Source organism: Delphinus delphis, chromosome 1, assembly GCF_949987515.2.
Source record: "Delphinus delphis chromosome 1, mDelDel1.2, whole genome shotgun sequence".
NCBI classification, from domain to species: domain Eukaryota; kingdom Metazoa; phylum Chordata; class Mammalia; order Artiodactyla; family Delphinidae; genus Delphinus; species Delphinus delphis.
Genome location: NC_082683.1, coordinates 123,145,513 through 123,169,852, shown reverse-complemented (window position 1 = coordinate 123,169,852; position 24,340 = coordinate 123,145,513). Strand labels below are relative to the sequence as shown.

Sequence of the window (24,340 nt, the reverse complement as noted above, 5' to 3'; positions counted from 1 at the left end):
AGATTTTAATCATTGCCTTAAAACCAGAGAGAGAGGCAATGGTAAGAGTGATAACATCTGTTATCACATATAGGAAAACTGAGGCAGAGAAAGGCTGCAACTTACCCAATATCATCTACAGAGCAAGAGAAGACTCAAACCCTTCGAAAAACAGCCAGTTAGAAATAGAACGACCCTTTCCAAAGGCCAAAGCCCTTTAGCTCTCTTGATACTCTGGTCATTGAAAACTCAAAACATGGGGAAACCCCACAAAATAAAAACCAGACATTCGCCGATATAATGGTAGACTCCAAATCAAGTGCTAAATAGCAAAGTCATTGTGTGAGGACCCACAGAGTGCTAAGGGTTAGGATGGAGGTCTTGGCGTTAGAGTCCTGGGCACCGACAGGAAGTAGAATGAGCAAGGAAGTTGAGAGATGGGGGTTGGGGGGATTTTAGGACTATCTTTTTTTTTTTTTTTTTTTTTTCCTTTGCGGTACGCAGGCCTCTCACTGTTGTGGCCTCTCCCGTTTTGGAGCACAGGCTCCGGACGCGCAGGCCCAGCGTCCATGGCTCACGGGCCCAGCCGCTCCGCGGCATGTGGGATCTTCCCGGACCGGGGCACGACCCGTGTCCCCTGCATCGGCAGGCAGACTCTCAACCACTGCGCCACCAGGGAAGCCCTAGGACTATCTTTAATTCAGTGTATTTGAACATGCTGAGAATCTCATCAGCTTGCAATTTATTTATTTATTTTAAAATTCAGCCACATTTTACATCTAAACAGATTATTTCTCATTGAATGAAAGATTCTTTAAATTCTGTAGTGCTTTACAACGGGCAAACTTTCACACACACGATTTCATATAATCCCATAATAACCCTTTTTTTTTTCCCTACTCCAATCTTGCCCCTCTCCTCTTCCTTCACCCCACTGGTAACCACTAGTTTGTCCTCTATGTCTGTGCGTCAGCTTCGTTTTTGTTTTATTCACTAGTTTGTTGTATTTTTTAGATTCCACATGTAAGTGATATTATACAGTACTTGTCTTTCTCTGTGTCAACTTGCAATTAGAAATTGTTGTGGGCTTCAGGGATCTGGGAAAACTGGGGCATGTCGACTCCAAGTTCGTGTGCCCCATGCACAGTGAAGCCAAACAAACCGAAATGTCGGGGTTTGGAGCCGAGAAAGTTTTATCGCAAGGGCAATGCAGAGAGAACAGGTGGCTTATGCTCAGAAGAACCAAACTCCCCAATAGGTTTCAGGGAAGCATTTTTAAAGGCAAGGTGAGGGAGGGGAGTCACAGGGTATGTGAACAGCGGGTGCACATTTCTCTGATTGGTTGATGGTGAGGTAACAGGATGGTGTCCCAGGGGTTAACATCACCAATCCTCAGGCTCCAATAGGTCTGGGAGCTGCATACTCATGGTCATCCAGTACTTAACTTCTTCCATTTTCTGGGGGTTTTAGCAACTGTAAAACAACTCAGGAAATGTGCATCAGATACTGCTATCTAGGTACTTCAGGGAGGAACTAAACATTCTGTGACTGCAGGATGGATGATTTACTATTTAAATTCTTACCAGTTCTCCTGGCCCAACTGCTATTTTTGCATTAATTCCTGATCCAGATTTTTTTTTTTTTTGGTTTTTTATTTTATTTTTTAATTTTTTTTGGGGGTTTGGATCTACTCTTTTACTTTTTATTTGGAAATTATTTTGGACTTACAGAAAAATTGCAAGAATAAGAGTACAGAGAACACTTACATTCTTCACCCAGATTTACCTATTGTTAACTTTTTACCCCATCTGTTAGCTGGCTGTGTATTTTTTTTTTTTTTCTCCATACCCTTTCCAGCATTTATTGTTTCTAGATTTTTTTTTTTTTAACATCTTTATTGGGGTATAATTGCTTTACAATGGTGTGTTAGTTTCTGCTTTATAACAAAGTGAATCAGTCATACATAAACATATATTCCCATATGTCTTCCCTGTTGCGTCTCCCTCCCTCCCACCCTCCCCATCCCACCCCTCCAGGCTGTCACAAAGCACCGAGCCAATATCCCTGTGCCATGCGGCTGCTTCCCACTAGCTACCTGATCCAGATTTTTGTGACTCAGGAGAGGTGTGGGAGATGAAAGCTTTTCTACAAACAAGAGACAGGCAGAGGACATGGGGAGAGGAGTCTGTCCTGGGAAGTCCCCAGGGAATCCTACTTGGTTATAGGAAGAGGTGAAGAGTTCTACCAGGAAACTTGGGAGCCCCAAGGGCTGGGAAGCAGAATGGAGGAGGGTCTGAGTTAGAGCTCACTTTTCAGCTCCTACAGGCAAGCCCCAGGCCAGCTGGCCTGCCAGCCCAGGGTGGTTCTCCTAAACCCCCAGGCTCCCCCTCCTGCCCCATCTCTCAAAACACGACCTTGGAGCTCTTGGCTGGAGAATGGCCCAGTGCTGGGGAAGGGTTGGGTCAAACTCAAAGGCCCTGCCAGGAGGCCCATCTAACTGGGGCAGAGGGGCCCTCGTCATCAGGTTAGAGGGCATACTTGGTTCATTCCTTCATTCACACAGCTCTTTACTGAGCACATAGTTTGTGCAGGCACCACAGGAGTGAGGGGTCTGGAATGATTGCAGTCATGAGGGACCTGTCTCAGCCATCAGATTCAGACTGCAAGGATGTGCTTCAAGCCCAGAGGGTAGGAGGCTGAAAGGAAATGACCACCCTTTCTGGGCTGGGCCAGTGACCTCTGATCCTCTTTTATAGGGCCTAGAAGTCTCCCCCCGCCCCGCCTCCTCCCCTACCCCAGTACACACCCTTGCATCTGTAGTCTGGCTGCAACCCAAAACCCATGCAGGAATCAAAAGAGGGGATTTGGGCTTGGGAAGAAAACAAAGCAGAACAAAACAAAATGTGCACCCGGCTTAGATTGAAATGTGGACTTAACTGTGAACTGCCTGGAGCAGTACATTTCACCTCTTCCTGTGAGAAGGTATGTGACCCCTGGGTGAACTCATCCAGCTCAACCAGCTCTTGGGTTTGTGTTCAGACACACTGATAAAGTGTGTCTTCTGCCTCCACGCCCTTCCCTCCACCCTCCCAGCCTGCCCTGCCTCGCACCACGGGCTCATCACCTTTGCCTCCATACTTTACACTCAGGGGAAGGGGCTGGAGCAGTGGGGCCGGGGAAGCTGGGCTTGGTGGCTAGCTCCCGGCATGTGTTTGCCAAGTGGAAATGTTTGGGGTGAAATAGTCATTGCTATGTACAAGTGAGCAATGAAGGCCTTCAAAGGTCAGATGTAAAAGCAGCTGGGTGGCCCTCCCCACCATGGCTCGGGAGAGGACGCCAGAGGAAGAGCAGGGAAATTAGGGAGGACTTCCTGGAGGAGGTGGAGTTTAAGTTTAAGTTGGGTTCCAGAAGTCATACTGGCTTTCCCCCTACTTCCGTTCTTCATCTGAACTTGCCCAGTAACAACTTAAATTTTGCTGATGTCCCGGGCAGAGTAACATAACAAAGTTGATGAAAATAGACCCCAGGACTCATCGGATTTTGGGGAGTCAGAATCAAATCACATAAGGTCATATTGAAGGCGACACAAACAGAAGGTGTTGCATTTGAGAATTTAAAAACAGTACTTAAATGGAATAAAAGTCAGCCTGACAATTCCAAACAATGTCAGTGACACAATACCTCTCCCTCCCTGGCAGATGCTCCCACACCCTCCCCCTCAGACGGCACTTGAGAAGGGCAGGCCCTCTTCCTTAACTGACTTCAGCGTGGGGCAAATTAGCTGACCTCGATAAATCTCTATTTCCTAATTTGTGAAACGGAGGAGGTAACCTATAATGTGCCAAAATGCACACTGTACCTCATTCGGTTATTAGGGACCATAAATGAGTTTGTCAACGTAAAGACCCTGGAACGGTGCCTGCCACATAAATAATAAGCATTCAGTAAATGCCAGTTATTTATTATTATTGTTGTTGTTATTAGTGTGGGCAAGTGTAAATTATAGGAAAGTAACTAGACTTTGGTGATCAATCGTCCGATCACTCTGATCTGACAGACATCTCCCAAGAGAATGAGAGTCACTGAGGATGAGGGATTCTGTCACCCCTCCCAAAGGCTGCTAGAGAAAACACCCCAGCTAGTGTACAGGACCAAGGCTCTTCCACTCTGGGAATTTTTTCAGCCGCCAGAGTCCATGAAAGATTTGATGTGACGGAAGGTACAGCTGCGGGAAAAGAGATACATAAAGAGGATCCCACCAGGGGGAAAAAGTCTCTGAGAAGCTCTGCCCAGAGTCACTAAAATCTTTGAAGACTTGATGAAAAGTACAAACAAACAACAACAACAAAAAAGCCCCATCTTCCTACAGCTAGAGGAAACCTCGAAGCTTAAATTTGAAAAACTTAGGAAAGTACTGCTTTTCACTGAGAAATAAGGGAATCCATCATCGCAAAATATTCCAGATGAGAAAAAAAATTGTTTTTCTCCCCCATCTAGAAGTTTCAGTAAGCTCATGGTTGCTTCATCCACGGTGGGGTTTTGATGGGAACTAAGTTTCCAAGCTCTTGTCCTTTTGAGGTTGATCGCGCCATTTTAGAATCCCTCCCCTGGGGCCTTTGTTAGAGCCACAGTCCCCAGCGGGATAATGTTCCCTACATTCCTTAGGCTTGTCCACTCTGCAGTGCCATGATCCTGTTGGTCACACAGGCTCGGGGAGCTCCCTGGTATCTTCCCTGTCAGAGTGTGACCCAGTGTCTCTTGCACGTCTAAGTCCACGCAGTGACCTGGCCCAGGCTGTGAGGGTTACAGGGCTCAGCCTCAGACATGTACATCTGATGAGAATCAGATAAGAGAGTGGCCTTGTGCCCAGTTCATCTTGACCCCGAGAGGGTGGTATTCAGGCCAGAGCCAGAGTGGTATCAGCCGTTAAGTGCACTACAAGATGGGCAGCCTGGCCTTTCATCTGCTCCATGGTTGTGAGCCCCGTTGCCGCACCAGTCCCCAGGACCTGGCTCCCACCTGGAGCCTGGGCATGACCTGCTGGTGCCTGAGCACGACTCAGAAGCCAGTGCTCACAGGAGAGCTCATATGCCTGTGGAATCACACTGTCTTCCTGTCAGAGCTGAAATCAGGATTAAAATGCTCCAGTTCCAGCTCCAGCCTTGAAGTGGGAAGGACGCAATGCATGGTCAGCTTAAGAGGGGTATGTGTGCAAAGGGGGAGGAGTGATGGTTTAGGGCATGGCTGGCAACCCAGACTGCCCATCACAGTCACCTGGGGAGTAAAAGTACAAATGCCCTGCTTCCCCCAGACCTTCTGACTCAGAATACAGAGGGGCAGAATCTGGGCATCTCTCTGATTCTGAAAAGTTACCCAGGTGACTCTGATGTGAAAGTCTAGGTTCAGAGTTGCCTATTGGACCTTGAGGAAAGATAGGCTTAATGAACAGCCATCTCTGTGACTAGGGCTGATTCTCTGCATGCGACTTGCAGCTCAGTTTTGCACCATCTCACTGCTTCCCTGAGTTAATGCCCAGCCTCTACATTGGTGTGTTAACTTCTCACATTTTCGTGTGCATAGAAGTCATCTGGGGATCTTGTCAAAATACAGACTGACTCAGTAGGTCCCGAGATTATGCATTTCTAGCAAGCTCCCGAGTGATGCTGCTCCAGGGACTAGTTTGAGAAACAAGGCTCCGGGAAAGAACTGGTTCATGGGCATGGCTGTGATCCTCACCTGGCCTTTTTGCCCTCCAGAGTCCCATCCCAGGGCTTCTTGGTGACCCAGCGACGCTGTTTACTGTGATGCTGGTCAGCAGGAAGGAAGCCTGGGGGAAAGTGCGCCTGGCTCAGCAGATGCTTGTACCCCTGGCAGTTCCTCACCCTGCTAATCCCTCCTTCTTTCCCGAAACACTCTATTCTGTCAGTTCCCATGATTCCCCGTCTCCTGGTTCTGCCCCGACATCCCTGGCCCAACCCTTTCATGTCTTCTTTGCAGCTTCACGCTCCTCAGCCCACCATGAAACGGCAGAGCTCCCTGCACTCAGACCCCCTTCTACATCCACATCCACATCTCTAGCTGACACCCATTTCAAGTGACTCACAGATTTCTGTCTTCAAACCCAACCTCTGTCTTGAGCCATAGAACCATAAATCCAACAGTCCGCATGACTTCTCGACTTAGACATCTCAGAATCGGTTCAAACTCACAAGCTGAAAACCAAACTCATGGTCTTTGACCCCATATCTGGGTCTTTGTCAGTGACCTCTACATCAATAGATGCCACGCCATCCATCCAGGAATGAAAGCCACAAACCCAACAGTCATCCATTACAGTTTTCTATTCCTCTGTAATAAACTACCCCTTAACTTAGTGGTAACTTAGTAACTTAAGATAATAATAAAAAACATTTATTTTGCTCACAAATCTGCAACTTGGATGGGGCTTGAACTACTGCTTATGCTTTTTTTTTTTTTTTTTTTCCCTTGGTATCATAGTTTCCAGAACAAGGGCTCACAGTATATGTTTGGTTTTCTACTATCAAGTTATAACTTTCCGGTCCTCTTTTCCTCTCCGACTCTTTTCATTGAGTTCTCTCCTCAAATCTAAAACTCCCTTTAATCCAACTAGGGCATCCATCTTACCAAGCATTCTCAGATACTACTATTGACCTTTAAATTGTGAGACTCTACAACGTGTGCTGAACATAAACAACTAGATTCTTGTCCTTGGTGGTTGGTTTTTGGGGGCTGTTCTGCCCAGTTATCGCCTTTATAAATTTCCTTTCTCTCCCCTCCAAATCTAAGTTAACTTTCTATCTGGACAAGTTCCCCAAATAAGGCTTCTTTCCAACCAACACCTGGCCTCTAACCAGCCCCACTGCCTCCCCCAGTGCCCATTTCTAAGCCCTGGTTCTCTTTTCTAAAACGGCCTCCAAAAAGCCCAGGGAAGGCAGCCCAAGTCTCACTCCCGCAAGGTCACTAGCATTCTGGGGGCCAGAGGAGGATGGACTAAAAGAGGATGGGCCCGCGGAGGGGGGCACTGAGGTGTGGGAAGGGCTGGAGAAGGGGGCCCATGGAGTGTGGTGACCACGATGCCCACAGCCAAGACCCTAGTCCCACGCTGTGACCAGAACCGAGACTGCCGGGCACAGGAAGTGGGGACCCTGCCCCCAACATCAGGGACCGGAAGTGAGCGTTGCTGGGACACGGCTGTGGGGCGAAGGCTACTGGGGAGGGATCCGTGTTTGGAGCGTGCCCTTGGATTCGCCTCCTTCATTTCCAAACTGGAAGAAACTGACAAATTGTGCTGATGTTGCAAATTGGCTACCTGTCCCTTTCACCATATTCCTTGGGCTGAAATCAATCATCATACTCAAATTGTGACGACAAAAGTTGTATTGAGCAGGATGTTGTCGACCAAACCAGGAAACTTAGACAAGAGGCTGGCTGAGAGCACTTGGCAGTGCCCTCCTTGCGATGAAGACTGGGATAAAGATTCGTGGAAACAGACCAGCACCCCATTTCTCTGGGGCACAGCCATCTAGTATAGTAACAATAGCCCTGCAAGCAACATAGTTATGGAATGTAAGCCTAATCTGGCTTCAGGTACCTGCGTTCCCAAGTCTCTGCCGTATGTTCTGCCTGGGGAAAAACAGTGGAAATCCACAGCAACTGAATATCTAGCTCACCAAATGCCAGACTCTAGAGGACTCTTGCTTCTTCCTGCTACCAGTGGGTTCTTCATTTTTCTCCTAATTTAATTATGGAAAGATAGACATCAGTGATTTTCTAACTGACAAGTACCTTTTGTCTCTCCCTCCTTTGAGTGTTCGCTCATTTGATGCAAGAACTCTCCGTATATGTAAAGCTGATTCACTTTGTTATAAAGCAGGAACTAAAACACCATTGTAAAGCAATTATACTCCAATAAAGATGTTAAAAAATAAATAAAGTGTATCCCTTATAGAAAGTCCAAAAAAAAGAACCCTCATACTCAAAAGAACTGCTTGAAATAAATCATAGATGGTAGATAGCAAAAAAAAAAAAGATTCAAATTGCTGTCATGGCCTCTCAGACTTGGGCCCATCCCATATTTCTGGCTGCACTGGGAGTGGTATAACTTCGGAATTGCTTTGTAGGAGAATCTTGAGGGGTGAAGTTTGTCCTAAACTTCCCCGATGGCACAAGTATGATGTTTGTACTTGGCCTCTGAGTTTATTTGGAGTCATCATGGGAGGCTAAAGGATATCACACAGGGGGAATCACAACCCCCCAAACCACCCCTTTGGTTCCATCTCTACTCACTGGCTTGTTTTAGTTTCTGGAACGTGGCCCACCTTCTCCTGTGCCCTGATCTCTGCACAGTGCAGTTCTCTCCCCCACTCACCTCTTCCCCCATTTTCTTTTTTTTTTCTTTTTTAACATCTTTATTGGAGTATAATTGCTTTACAATGGTGTGTTAGTTTCTGCTTTATAACAAAGTGAATCAGTTATACATATACACATGTTCCCACATCTCTTCCCTCCTGCGTCTCCCTCCCTCCCACCCTCCCTATTCCACCCCTCGAGGAGGTCACAACCCCCATTTTCTTGTGGTTCCCTCCTGTTCATTCTCCAATGTCAACTCAGAAGGCCCTTCCTAAGGACAACCTCTCCTCATGCCCCAATCCTCTGTTATATCCTGTCATTGAATGGGTACCACTTGTTACCATGGTGGTTTTACATTGGCCTCTGTGATTCTGTATTTATTATCATTTGACTCATGCAGAGGATCAGACACCATGAACGCAGGAACTGTGTCTGTCTCTGCTTGCCATTCTGTCCCCAGAGTCTGTCAGAGTCCCTGGAACAGCCATTTGCTGGGTGGGTGTTAATGAATGAGTACCTACCCTTTTGATCCTCACCAGGCAGCAAAGCTGGTTTACTCTCAGCCTCTCTTATCCTGTCTCTCTTCCCTTCCTTCTTACTCTGTCCTGCTTCTCTCCAAGCCTCAATTTCCTAATTGCATTTGTTTCTATCAACGTTACCCATGGTTTCTAGGGATGGATGGATGAGAGGGGCTAATTAAGGAAATGGATTTGCCCTGCGTGTTAAAGGAAGAGAGTCACTTCACCGTGTCTTCCCTCCCTCCCAGAGGGCACTTGTGTTTTAGCAGGGGCTTCAGCGCCTTCACTCAGCAGTGGGCATTTCAGTACTGAGGCAGCCAGTGGAGGACATATTTGACTTGGAGGTAAAGTTTAGTCGCTTCTCAAACTACCCCACCTTGGCAGCACTCCGGTTTTGTTTTTTGTTTTTTTTTTTGCGGTACGGGGGCCTTACACTGTTGTGACCTCTCGCATTGCGGAGCACAGGCTCCGGATGCGCAGGCTCAGCGGCCATGGCTCACGGGCCCAGCCGCTCCGCGGCATGTGGGATCTTCCCGGACCGGGGCACGAACCCGTGCCCCCTGCATCGACAGACTGACTCCCATCCACTGCACCACCAGGGAAGCCCAGCACTCAGGTTCTGTGTCCCTGTCCTCCCTGCCTGCTGGGCTTGTCTTTGCTCCTAGATCATTCCGTCCCTGGAGCAGCCCTCTCTGTCCAGGGCACCAACACCTTATCATTTGCACTTAACACTTAACACCACCTCCTTCCTGAGGTACCTTCCTCCCCTGCCACCAAGGGACCTTTGGGCTGCTTCCTCGTTCTCTGCCCTGGTGAGTCAGGGATGCCATAAACACCTGGCATGGGCAGAACATGGTGACAGACAGACGCTCCCACTTAGGACTGTCACAAAGTTCCCTGGTGAGTCAGGGATGCCATAAACACCTGGCATGGGCAGAACATGGTGACAGACAGACGCTCCCACTTAGGACTGTCACAAAGTTCCCTGGGAGAGAGGCATAAAATGTGGAGGACAGGGACCCCCGTCAGAGCTCACTTCCCCACACCTGCCCACCAACTTCTCTATCTCTGTACACATGGGAACAGGTGACTCTTGCTGTGGGCAAGGCTAGTCCTCCACCTATGCCCTCCCTCACCCAGCCGGGGGTCTTGCTCCATCTGGCTTCTCCTGTATTTTCAGTCTCTTCCTTTCTGGGAGTTCCATCCCTATAACCTAGGAACCTGCTTAAGTCTCTCCATCTTCCATCCCAGAGGGGACGAAAGAAACCTTCTCAAGACCTTTCATGGCCCTCTGGCTCCAGCTTTCCCATCTCGTGTGTTACGTGAGCTCCTTGACAAAATAGGCTGCCCTCACCTCTCTACTTCTTCACTTCCTGCTTGACATATAAAACTGTAACACGGCTTTATGGTTACAAGAGTACCGCATGTCTGTTGCAGGACATCTGGAAAATAAAAATACACAAAGAAGAAACCCATCATCCCAGAATCCAGAGATAACTGGTATTAATTCTGTATCTGGTATATTTTCTTCTAAGAATTTGCTTCCCCTCTGTGACTTTGTGGAAGTAGGATACTGTTGCATGTACAGTTTTGCATCCTGCTTTACTCTCTTCTATGCACAAGTTCAACATAGTGAATTGAATCCCTTGGGGGCTATTTCAAGTCCCACCTCCTCAATAAGGCTTTCCATTAAAATCCTTCTTCCAGGTTCCTCCCCTCTCCAACCCCTACACTTCACTCCTTATCATTTGCACTTAACACTTAATTAGGCTCTATTAGGATGCTGGCTGACAGTGATGCTGGCTAACTGCTTCCCAGGCAGGGACTGTTTCATGAACCACTCAATCAGTAAAGTCTTCTTAGCACCCAGCTCTGTGTACATACCTTGGGGTGGGAACTAGCAAGCAATGGGTACAAGAGAAGTCTGAGACACAGACCCTGCTGGAAGGAGCTGCCCTATGATGAGGAGAGACGGCCCGCACACATAGACCCACACTGACATGAGAATGACGTGTGCGTGGGGTGCATGCTCCCTGAAGCGCTTCAGCGAAGCCAGTAAGGGCTGGGATGGTCCAGGTGGATTCCTGGAGGAGGTGGGGCATGAAGATGCCTCTGATCATTTTCCCAGGGCCTTGCACTAAACTAGGGCCTTAGGAAAAATTCATTAAATTGACCAGAATTCATAGATTCCTAAAGATCCATGTTGAACAAAGAGTTCCTCAAACATCCATGGAGTTCTAACCCCCCTCCCCACCTCTCCATCCCTCCTCCCCCATCTGCCAGTCTGAGAGCCTCCAGGAGTCATTCCCACCTTGTGGGGGGGCAGAACAAACCAACATGCACGTGCGTGTGAGAGCTGCACCCCTTTCCCTAGAGACCAGCGCTTTCTCAATGTCAGAGCATGCATCTAGTCCTGGGGTGCGATGGGCCCTTTCTGGCCTCGGGCACCTCCTCCCTAACTAAGAATGTGGTTTCTCTGAGCAAATGGATTTCGCTAAGTGGAGGCATTCCTGCCAGTTTCCCAAGGGTTCCCATAATGTGCTGTGTACGCCTAAAGCCGCCAGTCCATGGAGCATTTTATTATTCTCCTTGGATGTATTGCTTTCTGGTTAGCTCTCAAGAGACACTTTATTATCTTCTTAACAAGCCTTAATTATTCACAAGCAATCCTGGAGGCTTCAAGCTGTCTCTTCACACCCCGCCCACTTAGGGAGGTTAAATGACCTTTCCCATTTCCATCTGGGGCCACTTGCAGACTTGACATCCCCTCCCTGGGCTCCTTTTGTTCTTAATTTAATATTTTTTTTTTGACATTTTCTAGCAATGTGTAAGGTAAGTTCTTCAACCAAGTTTCTCTGGTTGCAAATCCTACCCATCTTTTAAACTTAAGTTCTCTAGAACTCATTCAGTTTGCTGTCCAAGAGCACTTATTTGAGCATCTCCTAAGTGTTAGGCAGTTTTCTGAGCCCTGAGGATATGAAAAGGAAGGAAAAACAGTGTGGCAGAGGAGAAGGATGTGACAATATGGAAGGTTGGCATAGTTCTTGCTTATGTGCCAGGATGAAGGTCGTGCATGCTAAATATGTTTTCATCCAACCCTCACAACAACCTGGAGTTAGATAATATTATTATCCTCATTTTATAGTCGAGGAAACTGAGGCACAGAGAAGTTAATTAAGTTGTGCAAGGTTACACAGCTAGGAAAACTAAGAATGAGGATGACAGCCCGGGCAGTTTGGCTCCAGCGTTTGTGCTCTTGGCCACTCTGCCATATGAAATAAACGCTCATGAGAGAGTGCTAGGATGAAGGTACTCGTGGGTGGTACCCATGGCACAAAGGACAGAGTCATCTACTCTGCTTGAGAGCCTTGGGGCATTTTCTCTAGGACAATGTATGTGGTTAAAATGTCTTCCTCAGCAAACCCCTATTGTGCTGTGAGATTTTGATTCCTTCCCTGCAGGTGAGAGCACCTGCTCCTCCCATTCGTATACCCTTGGGAAGGTTAACACATCACTGAACAATTTGTTTTTAACACCTTATAACGAATTAGCTTATCAGATGGATGGTCTTCGTGAATATCAGAAGAACTCAGCCTTGAGAAAAAAAGGAGAGTGGGGAGGGAGCAGGAAAGAAAGAATACCTCTGGAGCATGAGGGACACAGCTGTCGGCAGCAACAGGATGGGAGAGCTGCAACTACTGGGGAGAGCGTGGGTTCTGGCAACTGGAAAGAAGATACCCAATGTAGATCTGTACAAACAAGTAGAAAGGGAGGGTGTTGGAAGGCTCTAGAAGCAAACTTCTGCACTTCCTAGTTTTCTGATGGTGGATTAGATGTCCCACCTGGTACTTTTGTCTCATCCACTGAGTAGGATGCAGATTCCACAGAACAGAAAAACGAGGGCCACAGAGCTAATAAACAATAAGCCTATAGAAAGAGGTGAAAGGAACTGGGTTTATTACAGTTTATTACAGAACTGTGGGTGAGAAAGTTGGTGATTGCAAACGTCAGAATCCTCTGAGTTCATGATGGGAAATTATTGAGAAATTAAGCCAGATGTCTTTGCTGCCAGTGATGTCAGAAAAAGAGGATACTAACTGAATCAGTGAGAAGGATTTGATTAGCTGTGGAGGATTTCCAGTGATGGCTGTTGGCGTGAAGGTCTTAAACACAGGATAAATTCTCATCTAGGATTATGGAAAATGTAAGTGTGTCTCAGGGCACCAGATCAGCCTTTAAAGATCCTTCTCAGGTTTACAAATAGCATTTAAATAGTGCTCTATACTTGTTCAAGATTTTTTCCTTTTCTTTATGAGCTCTTTCTCATCCGTTCATTTCAATCTCTTCCCTCACAAATTAACATAAAATGACTTTTACTCGCTTTTGTAGTGGTCTCTAAAATTGATCTATTCTTTAGTTATAATCATTAGTAATTATTATTCCTTTATGATAGTTCACCCATGGTGGTGGTAGGTGGTTATCTCTCGTGATTAACTTCTAACTAAGGTTGTGCCTCAACGAAAGACTATGGGATGAGAAGTGGAAGTTATTCGATATGAATATATATAGAGAGAATATATTGAACACACATATACATAACGCAACTGTCATATGTTGAGCACTGATTATGGGTCAGGAGTCATTCTAAACTAAGTACACATTTCATGTTATTTAGTCTCCAAACAACCCATTTTTCAAGTGAGGACCCTGACACAGAGAGCTTATGTAAACTCCTCAAGGTTATACATTTAGTAGATAAAGGAACTGGGATTCCAATGGACGCCTTCTAGCTCTGGAGCCTGTGCATTTAAACTCAATGCTATGCTACTTTCCGAAATGGCCATAGAGAAGTTGTGTATTAAATATGGACTGGTACAGGAGTGGCCCAAAATGGCTGCATAGAAAGACGCTGAGCTCACCTCCTCCCACAGACACACCGAATCTATACCTACATATAGAGCAATTCCTCCTGGGGAAAATCTGAGGGCTGATTAAACAGCTACTGCACATAGAAGGACAACATAGAAATGGGTAGGAAAGGCAGAGATGTTGTATCCATGGGAACCCAATCCCCAACACAGCAACCTGCAGTAAGGAGGGATATTGCTGACGGGCCTGAGTACGAAATTGCCCACCCTGGGAAACAGCATAAAAATCAGCAGTTTAAACGGTATCCAGACTATATAGGAAGGAAATCCATTTACTAGAGCTTCTGCCTAATGGGCGTCACTCACTCTGTAGTCCTAGGTCCCCCCAGATTCAAGGGGTGGGAACATGGACCCTGCCTCTTGATGGAGGAGAGTCAAAGTCACATGGCAAGAAGAATGTATGTGATGGGAGATACTGATGTGGCCACACTCTTTTTCTCATCTTTTTTCTGATAAACTTATACAGAATAAATTCCCCTCGGAGAACCCTCTCCCTCTTTACCTGACTTAATCTTATTCATCACCTTTCTTACCATATTTAAGCACTCCATAAATATTTGCTAAATAAATGAATAAATCATCATCATCATCACAACAAAAAAGACGGTGGGAAATATTTATTGAGAGCGTTCTATGTGCCAGGCATTAAGCAAAGCATTTGTACGCATTATCTTGTTTAATTCTCCCAAGAGCTCTGAGAATACTAGTGTCCCTTTTTATGGATGAGAACTGAGGCTGACAAAAGTTTACACAGTGTGTAAGAGGTGGGGCTGAGGCGCAGAGCCAGGCTTTTACCCATCACACAACGCAATTAACTTTGTTGAGATGCCGTGGGATGGGGACAGGGTGAACCAAGGTACACGTGTTTGTCTTCACCCCGGGCCTGGTGGAGAACAGCTGGTGTGCCATGGCCGAGATCTCAGTTGTAGTGTGTCTAGCTGTGGCTGGAAGAGCGTCACTGGCCATTCCCTCAGAGGTCCGGTGGAGAATGAGTATGAATGCCCATGTCAGTTCCTTCCCACTTTCCTTCCAGTCTGGGTGACTGTCCACGCCATCTCTGTGGAAACTCCAAAGGATGTTCTTCGGGCTGCTCGGGGAAAGAGCGTTACCCTTCCATGCACCTACCAAACTTCCTCCCTCAACCGAGATGGATTTATCCAATGGGACAAGCTTCTAAGGACTCATACGGTAAGGATCTTTAAAAAGTTGGGAGCGTCATGGGTACCGCCTGACCATGACCTCTTGGAGGCTAAGCACTACAAAGCCATTCAATAAATGTTAGGCAGAATAAACCTAGTTAGCGCCCAGGCTGGGATGGGTGGGGAGGGAGCAGTGAATGTTGGACCCAGGGAGGGCCATATTATGCCACCTCTAGTGTGAAAGAGTCACCTTCCCCAAAACATCTTTCTGTTGGTCAGTCTCAAATGACCTAAACTGTATCATTCCTTTTGATTAGCATAGCACTCTCCCTTGAAGCCAAATTTTATTATAGTTTTTTCCTGTTTGGGTTCTTTTGGGGACTATGGGAAGATTTTATTTTCTATTTTGGAATAGATAGTAATCCCATGGCTCAAAAATGAAAACATCCTGAAAGTGTACATGGAGAAGTCTCATTCCTATCCCTGCCCCTCTTGTCCTATCTACCCAGTTTCCACACCCTAATCCTTCTATCTCTCCATCCTCCCCAGCAAGGCTAATTTTCACTGGTACTGGTTCTTTGGGGCCAGCGTTTATTCTGACTGATTGGTGTCTCTGCTACAATCATTCAGTATTGTGAATATCACTTTTGGCTAAGATTTAGTTTCTTGTATATCCTTTCAATGATTCTTTACGCCAATTCAAGAAAATGTGAATGTATATATTCACACACATGAAAATACATGTACTTTTGACCCTAGAATCCCAGTCCCCTATTCCCCTCACCAAAGGCAACCACTATTACCAGATTTGGGGATGACTTCTATAGATGCTCCACATATATACCATGCACACACAAACATAGACATATATTTACATATACGTATATGAATAGGTATGTTTATATAAACTACATGCATACTGTCCTCCACTTGGCTTTTCTTCCTCTTAATATACCTTGGAACTCTTTCCATATGTCAGTACATTTATATCTATCTCATTCTTTTTAAAATATTTTCATTAAGTATCACATTTTATGAATGCTCTATACGTACCAGTGATGGACATTTGGTTTGTTTCCTATATTTTGCTGCTACAAATAATGCTGCAATAAACATCCTTATATATATGTCTCTAGGTATATTTTAAATATTATTATCATTATTTATAAATATATATTTATATATAAGATAAATTATTAAAAATGAACTTCTGGGTCAAAGGCTATGTGAATTTAAAATTTGGATAAATAATGTCAAATTGCTTTCATTGGATGTCAGACCAATCTTCATGTTCACCAACAACAGTGTAGGCCCCTATTTCTCTAACAGAGTAGTCTCAAACTATTTGATATTCGCCAATTTGATGAGTGAAAAAGTATCTCATTATTGATCAAATTCACATTTCTTTAACTGTAAGAAGAGGAACATCTATTCATTATATATATATATATATATATATATATATATTTTTTTTTTTTTTTGGACCACGTGTGCAGCATGTGGGATCTTAGTTCCCCCCAGTGGGATGGAACCCATGCCCCATGCAATGGAAGCATGGAGTCTTAGCCACTGGACTGCCAGGGAGGTCCCTATTCATAATTTTTAAAGTGAGTTCTACTTTTAAAATGCACACATGCCTGGCATTAGATCCCCAACTACTCAGAGTGAAAGCATTTAGCTTTTTCCCCTGACAGAAAAGAAAGGGGAACCCAGGACACCCAAGTCCTAGAGCAGCAGGATGAGAAAGGAGAGCAAATCTTGGCCTGAGGCACCTTATTGTCTGTTGCCCAAGGCACCCTGATGGGACAGAGCACATGTCCTATCTGTTTCCAGAACCCCAGGAAAAAACCTAGAGAGGGCAGCTGCTGCCTTTAGCTTGTAGAAACTGAAGACACATTCTTTCACCGTCACATGTATTCAGCACACAAGACGTTAGGTCTCTGGTAGGCACGCTTCTGAGTGCTGAGATAAACACTAAAGATCTTTTGTTGACTGATGGATCCCTTACTTTCTAAAGGATTTGAGGCAACCCCCTTGAGAGCAAGCAAGGCTGCAGAGCAAGGGATTTAACCTGTGCCCTCAAGGAGATTATTGTGACAGGTCCTAGCGAGGGTTGGGGGGTGACTTGGGGGAGATCCCAGGAGGGGGAAGCCTTAGGATCGCTGTGATTGGGAGGAGGGTTGGGGCATGAAGAGTCCTTGGCAGAGCCAGTAGGTCAGAAAAGAACTGACCTGGGAAAGGCCAGCATCCACAGACGGGTCCACAGCCCAAGACAGGTCCTCATCTCCCACCGTGTTGCTCCTCCCCTTCTCAGCCAAGCTTCCTGAGTTATCTGCCCCTACCAGGGCTGTTGTATGTGGTTGGGCAGAGTATGCACTTGGGGACCCAGCCCAGGGCGCCTGACCGCCATTAGCTTGGCAAAGGTGTGTCTGTCCAACAGCTAGAGCACCTTTTCCTGATTTGCGTAAAGAGCATGCCCAGGCGTCAGACCTGATGCTATGTCTCCACACTCTCTTCCCTACCCGGCATGGTCAGCCTTCCTCCCCTAATGCTCCACCGCAATCACCAGCAGCTTCTCTTTTGTTAAATTCAGCGTGCTGATTCAGTCCTCATCTTATTTCATTTCTCCCTAGCTTTTCCAACTATCAAGCACTTTCCTATCTTGGAATCTCCCTCCCTTGGCTTTCTGGTAGCCTCGTCTTGACTTTTGCTCGTATCTCTCTGACCTCTCTCTGACCTTTCCAAATGAAGTAACTTGGGGACTTGCCATTTCTCTACTCATTTACCCGAGGTGGCTTCAGCAAACCCATGGCTTGATGCCATCTGCTTTGCATATATTTTCTACTTTAACTCTCACAAAAATCCTATGATACAAGTGTTCTTATCATTATCTCCACTTTGTAGATGAAGAAGTGGAGTCATAGAGAGGTCAGCCTTTTGCTCAAGGTCATAGAACTAGTAAGTGGCAGAACTGGGATTTGAACTGAGGCAGTCTGGTTCAAAAGTAGTGATCTTAGCTAGTACTATGTTCTGTTTGATAAATGATAAGTATACTAATGAATAAACAAATTCCAAAGGTGAGAGTCAAATAAATAAAGGGGGCTTGGAAGCCAAGGATGGCTACCTAGCACAATGCCTGCACATAGTAGGTGTTCAATAAATATTGGTTGGCTGTCTGAAAACAGACAATGAACTAAAATGGAATGGGTAAGAGGTACCAGAGGTTACGAGAGGTGAAAGCCTCACTTACTCACACGTGCTCCTCTGGTATGAACTGCCTACCTGCCCTGGGCTTTCAATATTTTCACTAAAAACATATAAATACATCATAAGAGGAATCCACAAATGGACACCACGTACAGAGCTCTTTGTTCTGCAGGGTTGGTGTGTCAGTACACCTGGGCCTGGGAATGGTGGGTGAGGGTAGTCAGGGCAGGCTGGAGCATCATGCCAGGGCCTTAGGCTGAAGACCAAGTGGTATTTCTTCTTCCTCACAGGAAACGGTGCTCATCTGGACATTTTCGACCCAAAACTACATCTACGGTGAACTTTATCAGAACCGCGTCAATGTATCAGGCAACGTCCAGCAGTCAGATGCCTCCATCACCATTGACCAGTTGACCATGGATGACAACGGCACATACGAGTGCTCTGTCTCACTGCTGAAGGACCTGGGTGGCGTCTCCAAGTCACGCGTCCGCCTCTTGGTGCTGGGTGAGCGTCTCCTTCTCCCTCCTGGGGTGGTAGGAAGAGGGGCGGTGAGAGGAGCGGGGTACCCTGCCGGTAAGGTAAAGCCAGGGAGCAATGCCTGACCAGGAGCTAAGACTCCTCCCCTCGCCCCGTCTGTCTCAGGGATTGGGGTGCTTCTCCTACCCTGGAACCAAATACTCTTCTGTCTGGGCAGACAGCTCCCCAGGGCCAAGGTCAGGGCTGATTTGGAGTGGCCCCTGGGAGTCAGCCTTGGAGATTCTGTACCTGCTCTGTCCACTGCTCTTTCCCTCACACCAGCTTCTCTCTTTTTCATGCCAAACTTACTAAACAGAAGAAAAGGGGAAATCCTAGATCCTACTGTAAAGACTCTCACTGCCCTGCTTTGATGCTGGGGGCCAAATAATGACTCTCTTACAGGTCAGGCATCTTTCCCAGCCCTAAATTCAGCTCATCAGTAGAAGCCCTTCACACCACCATCTCCCCACCCCTCGGCTCCAACACACCATTGATCAGGTTCTACTGCTTCTGAAATATGTCCCATGATAACATTCTTTCTACACAAATAGCTTCTTATTGGAGTTTATAGCTTTGGACTAATTGAACAATCACCTACTCTTAGGATCTCCATTTTGCAGATGGGGCCAAGAGAAAGTAGACGCCTGACTCAACATCAAACAGTTATTGGAAAAACTTTAGGGAGCACCCAGCCTGTGTCCACTCTAAGAAATGGCCCCCACCGTGGGAGGTAGCAATACTTTAAACCAAAGCAATGGATCATGTTTCCTTCATTTTGTCCCCATTACACTACATAGTGGGATTTTATTTTTAATTACATAAGGTGGCTGCCTGGGTTTCTGAATCATTGTAGTGAGTCAAACCATAAAGCCCTGAATAAAGAAGAACCATCTCCTCCTTGCACCCTCCTACTAACAAGGTGGCCAAGGCTAGTACTTGTGTGTATTCTTCCACACTCTTCTCCGTGTCCTTTCAACACACACACACACACTTTCTTTTTGTTTCTTTACTTTTCTTTAAAAAAAAGAGATCACATTATAAAGATTATTCTGTAACTTTTTCTTAATGTTTCATGAACATTTCTCCAGATCAATGTATAAAAATCTACCTATTAATAGAATACATTCCCGTGCATGGATTTACTATGATTATTCCAGTGTCCCATACTTATGAGCATTCTCAGGCTGTTGCCATTTTTTTTTTGTACCAACAACACTGACTTTCTCTCTCTCTCTCTCTCTCTCTCTCTCTATATATATATATATATATATACATATATATGTATATATATATGTGTGTGTGTGTATTCTTTCACTGTGTTATATTTGTTTCTATTGAATAGATTCTTAAAAGAAGGATTTCTATTGCTTGACATTGTTAGGCATCAAGGAAATACAAATTTAAAAAAGTAGAATTTCTAGGTCAAGGACTATGCCTTCATTAAACGTTACTCCATACCCGCAAATTACTTTTCCCCAAAGCAACTACTACTGCCATGAGCATTATGTGATCATGTCTGTTTTCCTATATTCTTACCAGGACTGAATATTATCAATCTTTTTCAGTTTTGTAAATTTTGTTAATTTGCTAGGTGAACAAAAAGCCGGTTCAGTCCAAGTCAGTATTTTAATTTAACATCCAATAAACTTCACACCTTTCCTTAACTTTGTGCTGACCCCCTAAATCTTGGGGCCCAGCAGTGGCATAAGGGCTGGGTCTGTTTTCTTACTCTCCTTGGTCCACCTCCTCCCACCCCGACTTCTGGCCCCTCTGAGGTCATGGCCAAGGGAGGGAGTGTTAAAGGGAAAAAGGCAAGGCCATGTTCACCTAGCCAGGCCACTTACCATTTTCTCTTGGCTGACCCCAATCATAGCAGATATCCCACTACTTCTTCTTCTGTGGGGTGCATTAGTGGGTTCTTCAGCACCCCCCAGGGATCCATCTGACACAGGTAGCGTGTGCACCCGCTGGCCAGACTCTCACATCCACCACCCTTTTCCACCCTCCCCTGCTTATGGCAACTCACTCCTGCTCTCTGCTGTCCACTCTGGGCTCCCATTGATCCAGCAAGCAGCTGTCTGGGACTGAGTCCCTTCAGTATGACAAGAATCAGCCTCCATCATTACCCTCCTAAACCCACCATCGCAGTCTGCTCCAGCCAGCTTCTCTGGGCAAGGGGCACGCACCATAGTCTGACCTCAGATGGGTCCTCAGATACCCAGGGACACCTATAAAGCCCTTCCATCTTCATGCTCCAGGAGTAGCACTGCAGGGACTTACCGATTTCTGTCCCTCAGCAAACCTCAGCCAGGAGTGAGGGATGCCAGCTCTCGACAGTAGACAACCCCATTCTCCATGCGGGATTCTACTGGTTCCTCCCTGGCTGGGCCTGAGCTGAGGGGAAATACCTCCTTCCCTTCACCTAAGAGAAGGGGGGACATGCTCGTGGATCCCTATTCCTGAGAATCCTCTTTAAAGAAATCTCCTCCCGGGCTTCCCTGGTGGCGCAGTGGTTGAGAGTCCGCCTGCCGATGCAGGGGACACGGGTTCGTGCCCCGGTCCGGGAGGATCCCACATGCCACAGAGCGGCTGGGCCCGTGAGCCATGGCCGCTGAGCCTGAGCGTCCGGAGCCTGTGCTCCGCAACGGGAGAGGCCACAACAGTGAGAGGCTCGTGTACCGCAAAAAAAAAAAAAATTTCCTCCCAGATGAATCTCTAGCCTTCTGGGTGAGGGTAACTGTTAATCATAGGATTTGCTCTTGGGAAAGTCACTGGGATGTTTCTCATGCCTCTCCTCAGTACTGAGGACACTTACCATTCAGAGCCTCAACCTGAAGGTTTTAGTGGAAATTCTGAGACACAGGAGAAGTCCCCTCTGTATCCTGCTGATGCTTTCTGTTACGGATTTAGGGTCTCTTGTCTTGTACAAGGTCTCCCACTACCACCTTTGAGGTCACAAAAATGAACTTAATGTTTTTTCTTATGTCTGTAAGTCTTATTTTTTATCCTTAGATTTTGTTGTGTCTGGAATTTATTTTTGAACGTAGGATTCTAAGGGTCTTTGTTTTCTTCCAAATGGATAGCCAATTACATCAGCATCGTTTATTATAGCAAAGAAACAACTACTTTCCCACTGGAATCCCAGCTTTGTCACATATTAAGTTCTTACACATACATGGCTGTTTTTTACTCCTTACTTTATTCATTTACCTTTTGATTATTCCTATGCCAATATCATTTGCTTTTGATTACAGTATGTCTGTTGTCTGTAGTCAGTGTTGAGATCCACAGACATACAGACGCACGGACACACAGACACATACACATTTAGAGTATCAGTATTTGTGTAGTTGGCTTTTAAGGTCTGGCGCTGGGTAATATCTTCTCTTACTAAACTTTTCCAAAAATTTTTGTCAGTTTTTACACTTTTATTCTTTCATATTAATTTTAAAATCACTTTGCTTAGTTAAAAAAAGTTGGTTGGAATTATATTCAACTTGCATTTTAATTTGCAAAGGAATGACATTTTAAGGATATTAAGGAAGATGGTATATGAGATTTTCTGACCTTCAACATTGGTGAATCTCTAATGATAGAATTCCAGACTTTCTGTGGCCAAATGAGGATTAAGGTGTTTACTTAGTTGTAGAGGAGGAGGGCAGGAAACTGCACCCATTCCATGTAACCAAATACCCAATCTCTCTGTGTCTTCCTGCTCTGAAAACCAGAGGGATCCCTCTTAAATGGAGGGAAAACTACCATCAACTTCCAATGACCTTTGCCTGTATAGAGTTGTTATAGATAACACAAATTCACAATCATAACAGCTATCATTTATTGAGGGCCTGCTATGTGCCAGGCATCTCACTAAGTGCTTTATGGATATGATCTCATTGAACCTTTGCAATACATCTGTGAAAGTGGGTATTAACACTCATATTTCATAGAAGGGAACACTGAGACTTGAGAGGTTAAACGACCACTAGAAGGTATCCAAGCTTTGATGGAAATTAAATCCAAAGCCCTTCACCGTTCCACCCTGTAAGTTTGCCATTCCCAACCAGCAGCCCTTCCAATTCTGGATGAGTCCCAAACTCTTCTAGGCTTACTTATCGGTATACTCTCTCTTTCACTCTATGGCAGATGTAGACTTGCCCATATGTTTTATCATGTCACAGCATTAACTTGTATTTTTCCCTTCTTGAGCCCATGCCAGTGAAAGAAGGTTGAAGGGGCAGAGCAATGCCAGCCCTGGATGTGCCCATTGCCTTCATTTGTCCACAGGACATACCCATCTTGGAAACATCACTCACTGAAAACTGAGGTTCTGTAATTGCTCTTCCGCACTGAAGGTCTCAGCTTAGGGTCTGGGACACTGAAGCCCTGCCACCCTGTGAGTGCATGGATGTTTATTTCAGGGTTTTCATGGGGAGCTCTGATGCTTTTAGAGCTTTGGGAACATCCTCCCCTAATCTCATGGACAAGGCTGACACCACCACATTTTATCATCTTATAGCATTTTTACAGCTGTGTTTTAGTTGCCCCAGTCTAGGTGGAGTGCCATGATGTGTTTTTCTACCGGCTCCATTGAATCAGGGGATTCTACCTATTTGTGGAGGGCTCCTTATGTCAAAATATCTAATGCACAGGTTGTTAGAAAGAAGCCTGTTTCTGCTCTGCTGTCCTGTTCTTATTCCCCGGCTACAACAACCTTAGTCCAGACACAAATAAACAAATAACTGTGTTTGGTGATCCCTTGCCTCTTTAAAAAACTAATTTAAAAAAAGAAGAAGAAACAAGCAAAGAAAGACATTCACCTATATCACTGGGTTTTATATTTCTCCATGTTTTCTTCCAGATCCCATCCACATGCTTATGTATGTACGTAACTGAATTTGTAGCTTAACGACTGGCACTTTTCTCTTTTCATTCCACATCACCTAACACTTCTTGCTATCTTAGCACTTACTGTTCTTTAAGCTTCATGCCACTCCAGCAAGCGGACGCAGAGTCCCTCTGTCCCTGGACCGGACACTCAGGCTGTTTCCAATTTAAGCTATTGTAATTAATGTTGCATCAAACCGTTTTGCGTGCATAGCGGTTAATTTTATTTGCATTAGCTCCTGGGGGAGACACTACCCAGCCAGGAAAATGAGCAATTTTCTCCTGTTTCTCTTCTGTATTCTGCACTGTCCCGTCACCCACCCCACTCCCATCCCTCCCCTTGCCCTGATTCACCCGCAGCTGAGTCCCTCACTTTGACCCACCTGGTCCTTCTCGGGCTAATTCTGTCTCCTCTGGCTTCCCTTAAATAGCTCCTACTTTCTTCTGGCAGCAAGCTGGTTTCGGGGAAGGCAGCGGGAACCCACTCAGGTGCGAATATCCCGATTTCCCCTCCCCTCTCAGGGCCAGCTGCATTTTAAGAGAGGAATTAGTTAACTCGAAGGGCAAAGGCTACAAATTTAATCTGAAATTATGCAACTCGGTGAAAAGAATGTTTTGCTTTAAAAAAAGATAATTTGGTACTATATGTTAAGAAACCCAGTAAAAATCCTTTTTTTTTTTTAAAGTTTTCTTTCCGAATGGCTTTGCTGCTGGGCTAATTTTAGGGAGAAGGGCTTTAATTTTGTGGGTCCACCCACTCGTGCTGCGTGACCTCACAGTAAACTGGCGCGAACAC

The 24,340-nt window shown here is 45.7% G+C and overlaps 1 protein-coding gene across 1 annotated transcript in view; it reads left to right on the top strand.

The window, feature by feature from the left end:
• The first annotated feature begins 7,073 nt into the window (after window positions 1-7,073).
• The window catches only part of GPA33 (glycoprotein A33), a 37,058-nt gene continuing 19,791 nt past the window's right edge, over window positions 7,074-24,340 (top strand). Inside the window, exons 1-3 of the mRNA XM_060015167.1 lie at window positions 7,074-7,170; window positions 14,829-14,983; window positions 18,432-18,648. Coding sequence (XP_059871150.1) covers window positions 7,074-7,170; window positions 14,829-14,983; window positions 18,432-18,648 — 469 coding nt within the window. The remainder of the gene's footprint in view (window positions 7,171-14,828; window positions 14,984-18,431; window positions 18,649-24,340) is intronic.